General features: G+C 33.9%; 1 protein-coding gene across 46 annotated transcripts in view; it reads right to left on the reverse strand.

Moving 5' to 3' along the window:
- RBM26 (RNA binding motif protein 26) overlaps positions 1–16,846 on the reverse strand; it is an 89,369-nt gene that overhangs the window by 16,526 nt on the left and 55,997 nt on the right. For 28 of the 46 annotated variants that reach the window (XR_011427464.1, XR_011427468.1, XR_011427480.1 and 25 more), the window contains 6 exons: positions 16,689–16,814; positions 16,260–16,334; positions 14,635–14,802; positions 12,894–12,998; positions 9,347–9,547; positions 6,567–6,653 (listed from right to left, as the gene is read on the reverse strand). Coding sequence is in view for 20 of the 46 variants with exons in the window: in XM_070239241.1 (XP_070095342.1) it covers positions 6,567–6,653; positions 9,347–9,547; positions 12,894–12,998; positions 14,635–14,802; positions 16,260–16,334; positions 16,689–16,814 (762 nt within the window). In the remaining 26 variants the exon portion in view is untranslated. The remainder of the gene's footprint in view (positions 1–6,566; positions 6,654–9,346; positions 9,548–12,893; positions 12,999–14,634; positions 14,803–16,259; positions 16,335–16,688; positions 16,815–16,846) is intronic. The other 18 variants (XR_011427481.1, XR_011427479.1, XR_011427466.1 and 15 more) reach the window with 1 other exon arrangement.

A 16,846-nucleotide genomic window follows, 5' to 3' on the forward strand; every position in this document is an offset into this window, starting at 1 on the left:
CAAAATAATAGGCAAATGACATTACCAGCCGACAGAAATAGAAATAAACAACATTTAAACACGTGAAAATCACTCAACTTCAGTCATGAGAAAAAAGGGAATAAAACTGAAATGAGTTATTTTACAAAGATAAAACTGTTATCTCACTGCGGCTTACATATCCATGGATTTTTTTAATACGAAAACTGGTAAAACCACTATGTAGACAGTACACATTATGGCAGGAGTGTGGGGAAAAGGCACTCTCAATACATCTTTGATGAGCAAGCAAATGCAGTAGAACCTGTATGGAGAGCAATTTTAGAACTATTCATCAAAAATTTAAATGCACATATCCTTTCACCCAGCAATAAGATATAAAGAATATATCCTATAGACATATTAATATACATACATGGAGAAATATGCACCAAAAATATTCACTGCCACACAGTAAAAAATAAAAAGAATTTAAAGTTCAGTACGGTTGATTACATTTGGCACATCCATATAATGGAATACCTTATGCGATAATGACAGAATAAGGCAACTCGTGATATGAAATGATCTGCAGGATAGACTGTTAATGTGGAAAAGACAAGGAGAAGAATATTGCACATATGCCACCATTTGTGTGAGGAAAAAAGTTACTGATGTATTCTTGCAGATTCATAGTGTGAGTCTGAAAATATAAACAAACCAAAACACCCACCTAAAAATTTCTGGGCAGGGAACTTGAAAACCAAGAATGAGGATGAGAAGAAGATTTAGTTCTTACTTCACAATCTTTGGAGTTCTTATATCATGAATATGTATTGTCTATTCAAAAAATAAATTAATTTAAAAAATAAAATTTATGGCTATTTTTTAAAGCAGTTAAAAAACACTCAAATGTGTAAACCAGCAACTTTTAACACAATGGACATTAACAATAAATTAATGTGTGTTGCCAGTTCAATAATTTTTGTATACCTGCACCATCCTTAATTTACTGAAGCCTATTTTGAAATTACAAAGAGACGGTTAAAAAAAAGTTATACTTTACAATTCCTTATCTAGGTAAATGGAGATTTTCTTATTACCATATAAAGACAACTACAACTGCAACAATAAATCAGACAAACTAGACGATGAATTGTCATCTAAAAATTCCTTCCCAAATAAAAATGTTTATATTCATTAAAACTGTCTCAATAGCCACAAATATTGATTTTGTGCTAAGTATATGCTATACATACCTGATGTAATATACCATAAGGATAAGATAACTTATAAAATATTAAACTTTTTTTCCCAGCAATTATATTATTTGTAGCAAAGGTGATTTTATTATTCTCAGACTTATATAGAGAACACACATAATCATGTTGGTGCCAGTGAAAAAGGTGAGCTTTAAACATGAAAAAAAGGAAATAGAGATATTAAGACTCATGAGGTTATGCAGAAATCATATAATCCAGAATTAACTTGCAAGTATCAGTATGAGTTCTGAATTTATCTTTTTCTTTCTACATACCTACCTACCTCTTTCTCTCTTTATGTGTGTATGTATAAAAACCCTATAGACCAGAATCAAATGGAAAATATCAGTATAACCTTTGAACTTATTTTCCTTATATATGTGTATATATATGAATACACGTGTGTATATACGTACGTGTGCAAATATACGCCTATTTTTTTCACTCCCAGTTCTGACCACTGAAAAGTTTTAGTGACAGTAACATTCAGTAGCACCGAGCACTTCTAGTACTCAGATTGTGGTGTCTAAACATCTTTGCCCAGTAAGAAGAATCAGAGCTCCCTAGAGAAATAGCAAATGCCAGGTCTGGAAGATAAAATGTATAAGATGAATCCAGAATACCTTTTCCTATGAGAAAGCAAAGAAACTTTCATAGCTCACTAGAGTCCTGTTAAAAGGACTGAAGAACAAACCTGTATACTAGCCACTAGCCAAAGTTGGGACAATACATCAATAACGGAGAATAACGGAGTACTACCCACGAAATGTTTCAATCTATGAATTTGTGATACCAGTCAAGCTATCTCAAAGTACGAACCTTATCTAGATCTTTAAAGTGAGTAAAAAATTTATAAGAAAGTCAGGGAAATGTAAACTCGGACTAACTATTTGATAATATTTAGGAAATATCAATCATCTTTAGGTGTGATACAGTATTACATTTTACTTTTTTAAGGTTCTAACACTGAGTGAGAAACACACACTGAAATGTCTACAGACGAAATGATACGATGACTGGGAATGGCTTTAAAATAGGGAGTGGAACGTTGTAGTGGGTGGGATATAAAAAGTAAGACTGGCCATAGGTGGATAATTGCTAAAGCTCAACGATAAGCATACGGAGGTTCATTTTACAATTCTAATTTCTATGCTATGAGGTGAAACAAAAAGTCTGCTTAAAAGCTGAAGCATTTTATTCATAGACTTGCCCTAGCCCTTTGCCTACTTATTCTCGTACACAGTCACTCAAAGTTGGCAGCAAATTAGGAACTAAGGAAAGCAGGCACACAACACACACACACACACACCCCAGAAGGAAAAAAAGGCTGAAGATCTGACAAATAAGGAGGAAGAAAAAAGTATGAAAAGTCATTATGAGGTGGGTTCCATGTCTTACATGGAAAATGGTTCTGGAAACAACTAACACTCAGAAAAAGCCGAGTTAAGCAAAATTAAGCAGGAGTGTCTACCTTCCGACTTTTCAAGTCATTTAGATTGTGATTCTGAATGGAATATACAAAACGCAGCTTTTCACAAATCTGACAAGAGAATCTTTTGTTAAGGGAGCTCATGTAGAAAAAATGTTCTGTAAAAACAGTGTGAGAAAAACTGACCTAAGGTCAGAAGAGTTAAAGCTGCAATCCTAGTGTATCTTACAGTTTTAGTAACCACAATGATAAAACTAATTTATAAAAGAATGCTAGAAGCAAGTTTACTAATGTTTGTAATAACCACAATATACAATGTTTAGGTAGGAGTTAGATTAAAGGACCCCAAAAACAACAATTAAAATCTAATTTTTAGACCTTATAGGGAAACACTTTGATTTCTTTAACTCCTGAGTTCAAGCCTCACAGCCACTTTCTCACAAGCTTCAGGAACAGATTTACTAATTCTGGTAGTACAGTGCCCATATCACATAACAGCACTTAGTAACAATTAAGTAAATCACTAAAAACGTACGCAAAGCCTCTACTATGTACATGATTTGATTTCTCTTAATTGAATCCACTTATACATATTGCTCTTGCTATAAATTTACCATTTACTCAGTCAGCCCCATCAACTTCTGACTGTTGATGCTGCACTATCCTCTATGAACCCAATTTTGTGCTTCAAACTTCAGGTCAAAAGAAGGAGAGTTTTGAAATCATTTACTCCATCTTGATCTATTCAGTTTCATTGATTTACTAATCATTCCTCACTCTGGACAAAAAACCCACAACAATAATATTAAGAATATTAAGAATATTAAGAATGCGTACTATATCCAAGGCACTGTTCTAAGTACCTTACAAGTTTTCAAACAGTGAATCCTAACAACTACTGGGAGTTGAGGCATGGGGTCAAAAATGCACTAGTAGAACAAGATTCTCTTTCCTTTCGATATAAATAGCTATATAGCTTTGAGTTTGGGACTGTAGAATTTAATCTTTGGGACTGATTCTTATAAAATAGGAACTTAACTGTCTCTATTCTGAAAGTAGATCCTGGTTTCTTACAAAGGTATAGGAACAATTCAGAGTAGGAAAAATAACATTAATAACCAGCCATGGGAAGAGGTTACTTTTTCTGTCCTTTTTGGGTACTTATCCAACTTTAGTACAGTGGGGTGACAGACAAACAGAAAATAAAGCAGTAAGAAGCATCTTCTAACTAACCAGAGTCAAACCATACCATCTTAACCTAATTTAAAAGTGTTCTGTTTATATTATTTATTCCTTAAAATACTTCAATCTCTTTCCTGGGAAAATTTCTCTCATTCCAGACACATTTGAATGCCTCAATTACCTTATTCCCGTACTTTCATTTTGAAATACTATGCATCCATTGATTATAGAAAGTAAAGGCAAAGTCATTCAGTCATCCAGGACAATGGATCAGAAGATAACAACGAAATATTTGGAAATCAACATTAGCAAAGGTTGACAATTTTCTTTTCTTGGTAAGACATATGGTTTATCTTGAGTTTACATCCCTCTACATTTTTGGTGTTAACATTTCCTTTATTTTACAACGATGGTGAGGGTTTACAGCAATCTTTTTTGTACTTTTTAAGCATTCTTTCTTGACAAAATTAAAAATTAGCACTCCTATGTCAAACATATTCATTTTTAAATTCCTAAAGCTAATGTTCCCTGAAATCCAGAAGTTTGAAAACCACTGCTTTAGCCTATACCCTATGTTTATAAGACAAGCTTCAATTTAATTTTCTATTCTTTTCTAAAATAGAACGTTACAAAACTTTTAAGAAATTTCTTGGCTTAAGGAAATATTTATGGCTTAACAAATGTTTTTCATAACAATGGTAGTTGTTCCTTTAGCCTACTAAGTAAATCCAACTAAAATGATATTTACCCTGAAAAGGTAACTCTCATCAAATCTAACTTGACCTAAGTTATTTTGTCACTTATTCAACCTTCATATAATTCAGTGTTAAAGTTTTTTTACACATGAATCTCTGGTCTTTTGAATTGTTTGCACTGCACTTTGCAAAATATATACATTGTATAAAAATATATTAAAAAATACATATCTCAGGTAGAAAAACATCCAAGAAAGGTTATGTCAGTAGGGTTTACCATGAACAAAACTTCCAAAAATTACTTAAGAGGCAGGGAGAAGTAGTATATATATTTTTTATATATATTTTAAAGTTCTCACTAAATCCACAAACTTGGTAATATTTTAACCATTTATACAATAACTATCAATGTTTTATAAGGACTACTTCCTAGAAAATAAAGACAACATAAAGAGATGGTACTCAAGCTACCTATCTAATATTGCATTGAAAACTGTCACTGAGGGACTGGTCCGGTGGTGCAGCGGTTAAGTGTGCACATTCCACTTCGGCGGCCTGGGGTTCGCCGGTTTGGATCCCGGGTGCGGACATGGCACCACCTGGCATGCCATGCTGTGGTAGGCGTCCCACATATAAAGTAGAGAAAGATGGGCATGGATGTTAGCTCAGGGCCAATCTTCCTCAGCAAAAAGAGGAGGATTGGCAGCAGTTAGCTCAGGGCTAATCTTCCCCAAAAAAACAAAACAAAAAAACTGTCACTGAAACCATCATTCTTAAACTTGTACTCAAAGATACCCTTGAGAGAAAAACTTGATCAGAGATCTATTTTTTTCACTATAACATACACACACACGTTTATAAGAACACTTTAAACTCACATCAATTATAAATTACTTTTTACTTTCACAAAGATCTTTAAATGAAAGATTATTCAAAATTAGATTTTAAATAAATAGAACTCTAGGATCAGGAATCACTAGTCTATAAAACTATCCACCACCCACCTTTGCTAACCTCAAAATTAGGTTATTCCAGGGTCCCAGCTGAACACTGTTCTAAGACTTAGCAGACCCACAGTCTTCTACTGGTTACAATGCTCCAAGAGCAAGTCGTACCAGGGAAACCCCCAGCAATGGACCATTGTGCTGGCAGGGAGTATTCACTACAAAGGGGATAAATCAATTTAGGAGGTTTTTTTCAAAACTTATTTAGACCACAATCAACTTAAAACTTCTGAAAAGCATCCCACTCACCCACGCACATTAGGTTAACTGTTTGGAATTCTTAATGCATTTTTCCAAGGATAAAATGGTATGTCTATTTCTCTACAATCCTAAAGAAAGAACACACAGGGCTAAAAAGGTTCCTATGAATCCCCCCACCTCACACTCATTTTCCCTTTTTTAATCTTTTAAACTCAGATGAAAACAAGGTTGCATATACTTCTGGTCATCCTTTGGAAAGACAACTCGAGATACATAGTTAAGACAACTATAAGGACCTTAAAAGCTAGAGCTATATATCATGTCTTGGGCAAAAAGTTGTAGAAGCATGGGTGGGAGAATGCTGAGCCAGGGTCACTTCCTTAGAGTTCAGCCCCCTCGTACTAGGAAGCAGCAGATGAGGGATGGTTAAGAAGGGCAAGCAGCAGAATTACATCTCAGCTTCTACCTCATCCCTCACCACTCATTCTGCCAAAGCAGACCTTATTCTAGGCCAGCTGAGAAAAGGATGATGAAAAGAAAGGTGACCCTACCTCCTGTGAAGGAGAAAGAAAGGAAAATTCCTGTTGTCTCAAGACAATACAACTTGACATTTAACTTGGTGACTAACCATATATTCTAATTATATCATGTTATATACAGAATTGCCCGTTTTAGGAAATTCTTTGTGGCCATGAATTGCACTTCATATGGTCTATTTACTGTCAAAGTGTAGTTATTTAGTAAGTTAAAAATAATCAATTACACTAAAAACTTAAAAGCAATATTTATAAAACATTTAAATCTGAATTTTCAATAAATTACTTGTAATACTTACTGCTTCAGCTTCTGCTCTTGTCTTGAATGTAATTACTGCATGAAGCGAAGAGTCATCAATCTGACAATCTTCAATTTCACCATATTGCTTTAAATTAAAAAAAGTATTTCCTCCAAATAAATATTTTGAAAATCCAAAATCCTAACGGTTTTTAAAATATTAAAATACCAATAAATATAACCCAGAATACATAACAATTCATGATGATTAACAGAAAACAATGGTGCCTAATTCACCTTAGTACTTGATATTGTAAGATAAAGGAAGGTCCTATCTTCCAATATTACTTATAATGCTACACTTTTTGAATTAGAAAAACTTCTATTTGATTGAACTATTCTTTAAATAAAGGAAACAATGGTCAAAGACTGAGTTTCCTTATTGCCCTTCCTTTTATACTCACTATTCCGACCCCAGAATATGCCAATAAATACTTTCTAAAGCAGAATATTTAATCCTCAGAACATCTGATGAATTTTTGTATCATTATCAATTTAAAGATGGGGGTGTGGGGGGATGGAGTCAGAGAAGTTTAGTAATTGTCCCAAAGTAATTAAGTTAATCACTAGGATGAGAGTCCAGGTCTTTTAATCCAAAAGTCTAACACTCTAACTGACCCTGCTTTCACTCTTACTGTACACTCCACTAGATCACACACTCTTTTAGGACATTTAAAAGCTAAACACACTAAATTATGCTTGTTTCTGGCTTGTCAGATTTTATTTTTTCCATGTGTAGAAGGATTTGTCTACAAATAGCAACATTTATCATATAAAATTCTAGTCCTTTATAAATCATGACTACCACATTCCTTCTTTCCCACCCAAAAATAAAATTATAAGACAATCTCATTAAACACACACACACACACAGACTCCATACAGAAATTCTGTAGAGTATAGTAAAAAGAATGGACTCTAGAATCAATCAGATCCCAACTCTGTCAGTTACTAGGAGTGTAAATTTGAACAAGTTACTTAATCTCTTCACCCTTCATTTTCCTCATCTCTACAATAGGCCTAATAGAGATACCCACCTCATAGAGTTGTCAGAATAACTCATAATATAATGAGTTATGCAAGACACTCAGAATAACATCTGACCCAAAATAAGTGCTCTATTAAGTTTTAGCTGTAGTTTTTATTACTACCAATACTGGTCCCAGTGGATAAATGAAAGAAAGCATTTTGTTAATCACAATTTATAATAGTCAATAGTCCCTTAATAACCTGGGTTTTTTTCTCTGATACCTGTCATATGTTCAAATCACACGTTGAGACAGAGATGCTGAACTTTAAAGCCACACTCTTAAAGACCGACAATTTTTAAATGTGTATTACCACAACTAAGTTTGAGAGGAGTTTGAGTCTTCAAATGCATGCAAGAATCTCCATTTAGAGCCTCTGAATGTTTATAAAACCAAAATCATCTTAGTCTCACCGAAACACATTCATAACAAACTCACCTTGTTAGTTTGGATTATTTTGGCATATTCTTTGCTAGTTTCCTGATTAGCTGTATAACTATATGCAACACATGTAAGTTATCTGGATCTCCTTCCACTTGTAAAGGGTGTGGAAGTGGGGTGCATAGCAGGGAAGAATTGGGCTAGATTATCTCCAAGCTCCTCTCTAGTTCTGATTCCTTTCTTTCTCCCTTTGAAGTCATCAAGCATAGGACTTTCCAGACTCCTCATCCTTAAATATTAATCATTTCAGTTATTTCTTAAACATATACCATTTCTGTCAATACCGCCCTATGTCCTGCTATTAACAGCCTGGAAAATGATTGTTAAACATTTAAATCTGAATTTTCAAAAGGTTAAGTGATTTGTGAACCTATCTATAAACTTAACTATACTCCAACATCTAAGCTCCAGTTTTATTACCTCGTGAAACTTGCCTCTATTGTTCTTTTTCCATCACAAGCTTTACTTCTCCAAGTTACTGAAGTACTTACAGTTTTTAATAAATTTAACTTGATTAAAAATTATGTTTGTAGTTTACTTTAACTGGCTTGTGTTAAACCCATATATGCAAAATTCTTAAAGGTAAAGAACTGGTTATTTCCTTCCTATCTCCAGAGCAATTACTATAATGCTGAGGGCAAGACTGATGCTTAGTAACCAACCTTTGAGATACCACTAAGAATCATAAGATTTAAGTTGAAAAGGCCTGTAGGCAGATATAATCTCCTCTCTGCACATGAGCCCAACAGATACCAGAAGTCCAAGTCGATAATGGACTAGCAGAGACTAGAATCCCATTCTGTTTTCTCATAGGTTGGTCTATTACCTTCAGACTGACTCCCTTTAACTATAGCCTGGCACTGACTAAAGCAATTTCAAGATTATATACCAAAATTTTGTCATGTTTCACTGCTAGGTCAGCTAGATCAAGAATACAGTCTTAAATACAATTCCACCTTAAGAGAAAAATAAAACCTGGATGGTGCAAAGTGTTAAATTTTTCCTTAAAAGTTAATGTCAGATGAAACTATAAGACTTCCCTCTCTGAAACAGTAAAGTTTAAATCATTCATTTCACAATATCTGAAGGCCTACTAAGTGTAAGAATAGTATCCTTTCTTTGAGATAATAAAATAACAAAAAACCCCTACAGCTCTATTTAAAATAATTAACAAAAGATTATTATATATTAATCAAACCCCTTGGTCAGATTAATGGGTTTAAATTACTCCTATCATTTTCACAATTTCCCCTTATCCATTATCCTCAACAATGGTTATCAATATTTGTTTGGTTGAGCAGTAAGAAAGTACCGCAAAATGAGGAAGAAGATCTTCTCTATCACTCTCTGTAAATGCAGAAATCTCCAATGCCCTGGGACGGTGATCCACCACAGCGTGACCAGGCACACCTCGACCTCGACCTCGACCCCTGCCTCGGCCATGAACTGCACCTCGACCTCTTGAATGAATTCCTCTACCACGACCAGATGAAAGAATCCCTCGTTTTGCAGCCTAGAAGACACCAGACAACAGGGTAAACATCACCATTACTAACACAAGCCAAGTGTTATACTCTGTCAGATGAGTCAAACTTATACAGTTGGACATCATATTCAAATAATGCCCTATAAAACATTCTCATAATTTAAGTTGGAGTTTTAGTTTTTAAGTGAAAGCAAATTTAAGTAGCTAATGAAATTAGAAAAGAAAATAACAGTTTAAGCAATGTTTTGAAATTACTAAATGTGCCTTTTTCTAAGTTCTCATTCCCTAAGACATGAGACTATATCACAAAAGGACAAGCAATTCCTGATTTCCAATAATACACAATGTTAGGTGCTACGTCAGATGTCAGTTTAATACAGATACATAATACCTACAAACACAGTAAATGTATTTTTCCAGTTATGACTTTCTTTTTTTTTGTTTTTCTGAGGAAGATTGGCCCTGAGCTAACATCTGCTGCCAATCTTCCTCCTTGTGTTTGAGGAAGATTCACCCTGAGCTAACACCTGCACCAGTCTTCCTCTAGTTTGTATGTGGGTCTCCATGACAGCATGGCCACAGAGGAGTAGTGTAGGTCCACGTCGGGAACTGAACCCAGGCCACCAAAGCAGAGCATGCCAAACTTAACCATCAGGCCACAGGGCTGGCCCCAGTTATGACTTTCAAATACATTGTTTCTAATTGTTTGTTGACTTGTGTAGATACACATCTTAAACTCAGCATTTTGATCACTTACACTAACATCATTATCATTATACAACCAATGTAGCATAGTCACTTATACTCCCCCATATCACTCTATAGGAATAGCATACTATTCCTTCATTCCACAAATATTTAACGAGCACTTCCTGTGTGCAAGTCTTACCCTCATGAAACTCAAATCCTAGAGGAATAAAGAGACATTAAGCAACCAAGTTATTTAATTATATTAAAAAGTGACTCAAAAAGTGACGAAATGCTTTACTTAAAGAATTTGAACAGAACATTAAGGATCTGCAATGAATAAACTACTAGAATGAAAGTCCCATGAGGATTTTTTTCCCTGTTGTACTCTGTTCTTTATCCCCAGTACCTATAATAGTAACTGGCAGATTGTAGATACTTACTATTTGTTCAATGAATCAAAGAAAGAACAAAGAATAAAAGGGTGAGGGGTGGGGGGTACAGCATGAACAAAGGAAACAAGGTTGAAAGGAACATGGTACTACATCAAAGAATGAACAACATCCAGTGCAGTTGGACTACATGAAACAGAGAGATGAGGCTGGAGAGATAGGCAGAGCCAGATCATGAACAACTTTAAGGACCACATTATAGATTTTGATTTTGATCCCAAGAGCCATGAAAATCAATTAAAAATTTTAAGCAGAGAAGTAGAGTAATGTAATCAGATCAGTGTTTAAAATGTTATTCTGGCTAGAGTTTTAAGAACAGAGTAGAAAGAAGATGAGAACAAGCTGGGAAACTAGTCAGTAGGATATTACAGTAGTACCAGCAACTGAAGATGAAAGCTTAGTCTATAGTGGTAGCAATGGAGACAGAAAGAAGTAAACACATTTAAGATATATTTGGGAGTAACACATCTAAAACTTCAAAATTAATTGGATATGGATACTGAAGAAAGAAGCATCAATGAAGACTACTGGATTTCTGCTTTGTGTAATTGTGGAGACGGAATTTCTGGGTAAAATAACCACAATTTTGCACATGCTGAGTCTGAGGATACAAGACATCCAAGCGAAAATGTCAAGTAGGCGCCACTGTCAAATCTCTACAAGTATAATACTTCAGTTTTTCTTAAGACAATCTTAACCTTAGCTAAAATAATCATCTAAAATCCAAATAATAAACTTCAGAGGTCAAGGATTAATGTTAATAATAGAGTAGCATACACAAAAGCAGGCTCTGAGGAACATTAACGTCTCAAAATGCTCCTTGAAAAAGGGAGTCCACGGACCAAGTCTGAGCAATACTGAATATTTAATATGTATTTTTGGATATTTACAAATTAAAAGTCTCTAAGAAATCCTATAGTCAAAAAACATGTTTAATATAACCTTTTCCAAATTTGGCCTCAGAAGATTTTTTCACTAATACCTATTAAGAAAAAATGGAATTGGTATGGTGAATAAACACACTCTGGGGAATACTTATTGTACTGTAAAATATACTAACAATAACTACAAATGAAAGTTTAGCCATCACAAAAGAAAAACAGAAAACGCCATTCAGTGATAAAGAATCAAAACATAGACTAATAAAGAATATTAATATTATATTATTTATCTGCTAAAACTATGGGTCAAAATTTTTAAGATGACAATTTGGTTTTTCTTAAGTCCCACCAAAACAGGCATGAATCTCCAGAATGGGGAAAACACAATTTCTATATTAACATAAAAGAAATCTATCTTTTTTCAAAACCTGTTATCTTGAGCAAGAGACACTGGCAACCATATCAAGTTTCCAGAGAAGGCAAAATACATCCAGGTTTAGGACACCATCCTATAGTTTCCTATGACTGTTACAAGATAGAGCCTTAAGACAAGCACAGTGACTGCTAAATGTCAAGATTTTAATACCTGGATGCCAGTACTCAATATAGATTTGTACCAAGTCAGAAAAAAATGATCAAGGTGCTAACAAATTTAGAAAAAAACATTATTCTCAGATTAAGGAAAAGCAATAATCTAAAATAAAAAAACTTAAGTTGTGGCATCAAACAATGATAAATATAAACAAGTACCAACTACATTAATGACATTAAAGTCTTTGTACTTCAAAATGTAATCCTGATTTTCACACATCTTTTTTGCTAAACGTTAAAAATTCTCATGTACAGGGATCAACTTCACTAGGAGATTCTTATAAGAATTTCTAAATTATAAGAAAGTTTATTTTCTCTTTTATAAACATCCACAGCACCATCTATAGGCAAAACTGAAGTAAGCATGTTCTTCAACATAGTTCTACTACTGAAAAATCTGATCCTTATAGACAATATAATATGCCTATATTTGTGCAGAATATCACCATAAAAATACCTGAAAAGCTTTTAATGATTTTGGTCCCAGGGAGAAGGACAGATCAAAAACAGAAAAGGAACAAAATTCACTAGAAGCAGAGGGACTTAGGTGTATAGGTAAAACCGCTGCCACCCCTCATTAAACACCAGATTTTCTCTATGAGCTCTGAAAAATTTGTTAGCGTCTTTCCTCCTTCCTATATCAACTCCCAATACGTATGCCAGAGACTAACTGATGACTAGAATGAGAAGAGATTTTCAAATTAACCACCACAACTATATCTGCTCCTCTTTAGCATACTGTGTAGTTGGGATGAAACATACTTCCAGCTGTAATTCTGTATACTTTCTCCTAAGCTCAGTGACTTCTTCTCCAGCTTGCATCTTCTTATATAAATCCAGTTCTGTGTCAAGCAATTCTTTCTGCATCTAGAAAATAGTAATTAATATTTTAAGTGACAATAATTAATGTCCTGCATCTATACAAAACTTTTTCACAAAGGATTTTGACACATTCCCATTTAATCCATATATTTCTTCTCTATCTCCAGGCCTAGCAGCCTAGTACAAGCCATCAATCACCTCTCATCTACACTACTAACAACAGCTTCCTAACTTGTTCCTATTTCCACGGATTTCCCTATAACTCATTTTCCTTACAGAAGCCAGAGTGAGATTTTTATGGACCGATAGGGAGTAATTTTCAGGAAATAACTGTGGAAAGAAAAACAAAAAACCAAGGTGTTAATAAGCAATATATAGTATGCTTTTATGTAAGGAAGAATACACACACACACACCAAGAAGGAGAAAAGAGTGGAGAAAGATTGTCAGGGATCAAAGGAGAAAGGTGTTCTATGTATGTCCTTTTATATAGTGTAACTTTTTTTTTTTAAGATTAGCCCTGAGCTAACATCTGCTGCCAAACCTCCCCTTTTTGCTGAGGAAGACTGGCCCTGAACCAACATCTGTGCCCAGCTTCCTCGACGTTATATGTGGGACGCCTACCACAGGATGGATCCGAACTGGTGAACCCCAGGCTGCCGAAGCAGAACACGCGAATTTAACCACTGCACCACCGGGCCAGCCCCTATAGTTTAACTTTTGAATCATGTTAATGTTTTACTTATTCAAAAAATAAAATTAAATGAGCAACGAGGGGGAGCAGGATCTAAAAGTGAATACAAATAGAAATACACCTAACTTTATCAAATTGATAACATAACTTGACAAAAGAAAAAACGTAACCCTAGACCTCAGTTCTGACTCTATTCCCTTGGTGGAATATATTGTGAGGCTGTAAAAAATGGAAAAAAATTCTGAATTTTATATTTAGTTAGTTGTTGGAAGTGGTATTGTAGCAATTCTGGAACTATCTGGAATGTATTACAGGACTATGCAAATGAGTAGTGTACTGATGCTAGTGAGAACCAAGTTGTCATTACGGGAACAGGGAGATAAAACATGGAATAAGAGAAGGAAAGGAAGAATTCTGTGGTGTTGGATTAGAATCACAAATATCAATATGAACTCATGATTTTACATATATATACACACACAAAGTATAAACATTGTATAACTCTGTTTTTTTAAATTACTTTTTACCACCTGAAATTATCTTGCTCACTTATTTGTAGCTAACAGGTTAATCTACCTGAATTTTCCCCCATCAATCAATTCATTCTGTACAGTGCTGTCATAATGTTACCTCTCTGTTCGTTAACCTTTTATACCAACAACTTCTTAAAAAATAAAGCTCAAACTCCTCAGTCAAGCATTCAAGCACCTATATCATTTTGTCCTCATCCTACCTTTTCAAGATTATCTACAACTACTCTAATTACTGACTTTCCAACTGTATTACACAGGATTCAAAAGATTAGCAGAGTCTGCTTGTTTGTGTTTATTTACTTATTAATTAATGAAGGAGGGAGAGAATGACAGCACACAACGGTTGGATTCTGAGCAAAGGATATTACCTAAAAAGAAAACTGAATCTTAAAGACGTAGTTTTTAAATTTTTTTTTAATAAGCAATAACATGAATAATAACACAAATCAAAATACCTGAGTTTTGGTTTTTATACTTTTTGGAAGACAGCGTCCAGGAGAGACAGCTTTGACCTCATCTTTCAACTTAGTAATATTTTTTGTCAAAACCTCTAAAGTTTTCATTATTTCTGCTTTATCTTCAGACTTCATTGCTTTGTTTTTCTCCAGTTTTGAAATTAACATCTGCCAAATTTTTAAAAAGAGAAAAATATATTTATTCTTACTATTATTAACAAAGCAAACACAGCAAAGTAAATATAAAAATAAATGCTATCTTTAGTTTATGTATTCACGACAAGGCTTACAACCACTAACATAGCAGAATAACAGATTTGGTGATGCTATCTCAATCCAAGTCTTAATTTTGGTTTACTTTGTGAAGAACTGTATTACTACGTAGGTCTCAGAACATAAGTTCAGAGCACACAACCATAAGAAATTCAATTCAATCTCTGAAAAGTTACCAATTTAAAATATTATCAACAATTTTATTACTTTCTAATTCATTTGTTGATATTACTGCCTCTTAGTATGCCCATTTCAAAGGTAGTGTATCTCAGAAAGAAAAAGAGGAAAAGTGTTATGGTTCCCTTCATATAATGAGATACTAGAAAAACGGAATGTTTAATTACTTTCTTTGTCACAAGGAATGCTAATTGACTAGCCTAGGAATGATATCCTCAAGATGGAGAGGAAACAAGGAGATAAACAAGGTAATGTGGGGTGGAAGACACCACACAGTATTATAGCTTCTCTGAGTGAAGACGGTTTCAGTTTTTGGTGTAAAGCATTGTGATTTGTCTGTATCTTTAAATTAGAAAAGACATTACATTTTAAACCAAAATGTAAAAAGTGTCTGTATTTTCAATATTTTAAGATGTTATAAGCTTTATTACCAGACATAATCAATTAGTGACACCGATTGAATGTGATAAACTAGAGCAACACCATACAAAAGAAATATTGCAAGCCACACAAGTAATTTTTAATTTTCTAGCAGCCACATTAAAAAGATAAAAAAAGAAACAGTAAAACTAATTTAATAATATATCCTATTTAACCCAATATATCCAAAATGGTACATTTCAACAAAAACTATTGAGATATTTCACTTTTTTTCTTCATACTATGTCTTCGAAATCTTGTATATATTTTACACTTACAGCACATCTCAATTTGGACTAGACACGTTTCAAGTAATCAACTGTCAGATGTGGCTTTTAGCTACTGTAGTGGAGAACAGAGTACTAGAGGATCCCAAGCCAACTTAAAATAGGTATGTATCTCAACATTGAGAATATGGTTCTATTTTACTATCTTTTGAACAAAATACCGTGCAGCAACATACCTAGATAAATACGCCTTATTTTCATTTCAAGTTGATAATCACAGTTCCATTTAAACTAAAACCACAGTTCCATTTAAACTACTCTTATTCCTAGTCCACCATTTAATGTATGCTCTTCATCCCCAATACATTATCGACTGATACACACATTATCATTGATAAACACTTCAGTTTTATCATTATCAATTAGAATAAATGTTTCTCAGGACTATCTATATAGTGTAAGATTAAATTCACTCAAAACTATAACAGTTAAAAATGTATTTTGCCAAATCTAACTTTAATATTTTACCTTCTGTGTTTCAATGTGCTTCTCTAAAATTTCTTGTTTCCTTTTCCTTACATCCTGCTGAAGTTTCAATGCCTCCTAGAGAAAGGAATCAAAAATATCATTAGAATATTTTTACTGTTTATTTTTCTGATAAACAAAATTATTTAAGATAAGAGAAACAGTGGTAACTGCAGAAGCTCGGCAACAAAAAACTAAATGCAAAGTTTTGCTATGTAAAACTTAAATATGTACGCAAGTTTCAAATATCAATGAAGAGAACCTTTCATTTCAAGAAAAAATTAATATTTATTGCTACACTAAGGAAAGTGAAAGTTTAGTGGCTGCCAACATACACTTTTCTTTTCTATTTTGTGATAAGCACTGAAAAGACATATACACGCAGAAAAGCTTTCTGACATGCAAAATTTGTACACTACTAGGTGTACTTACCTGTTTTTTTTTCTGTGCTTCATTATTATCAACTGCAGAGGTGGAAACAAGTAAAGTTTTTTGTGCAGCCTTCAAAGCAGCTGGATTATACACCGTTTTTGTTAGGCCAGTAGATGTAGACAACACCTACCAATATAAAATCAATTTCTTAAACAATG

Source organism: Equus caballus, chromosome 17, assembly GCF_041296265.1.
Source record: "Equus caballus isolate H_3958 breed thoroughbred chromosome 17, TB-T2T, whole genome shotgun sequence".
NCBI lineage: Eukaryota > Metazoa > Chordata > Mammalia > Perissodactyla > Equidae > Equus > Equus caballus.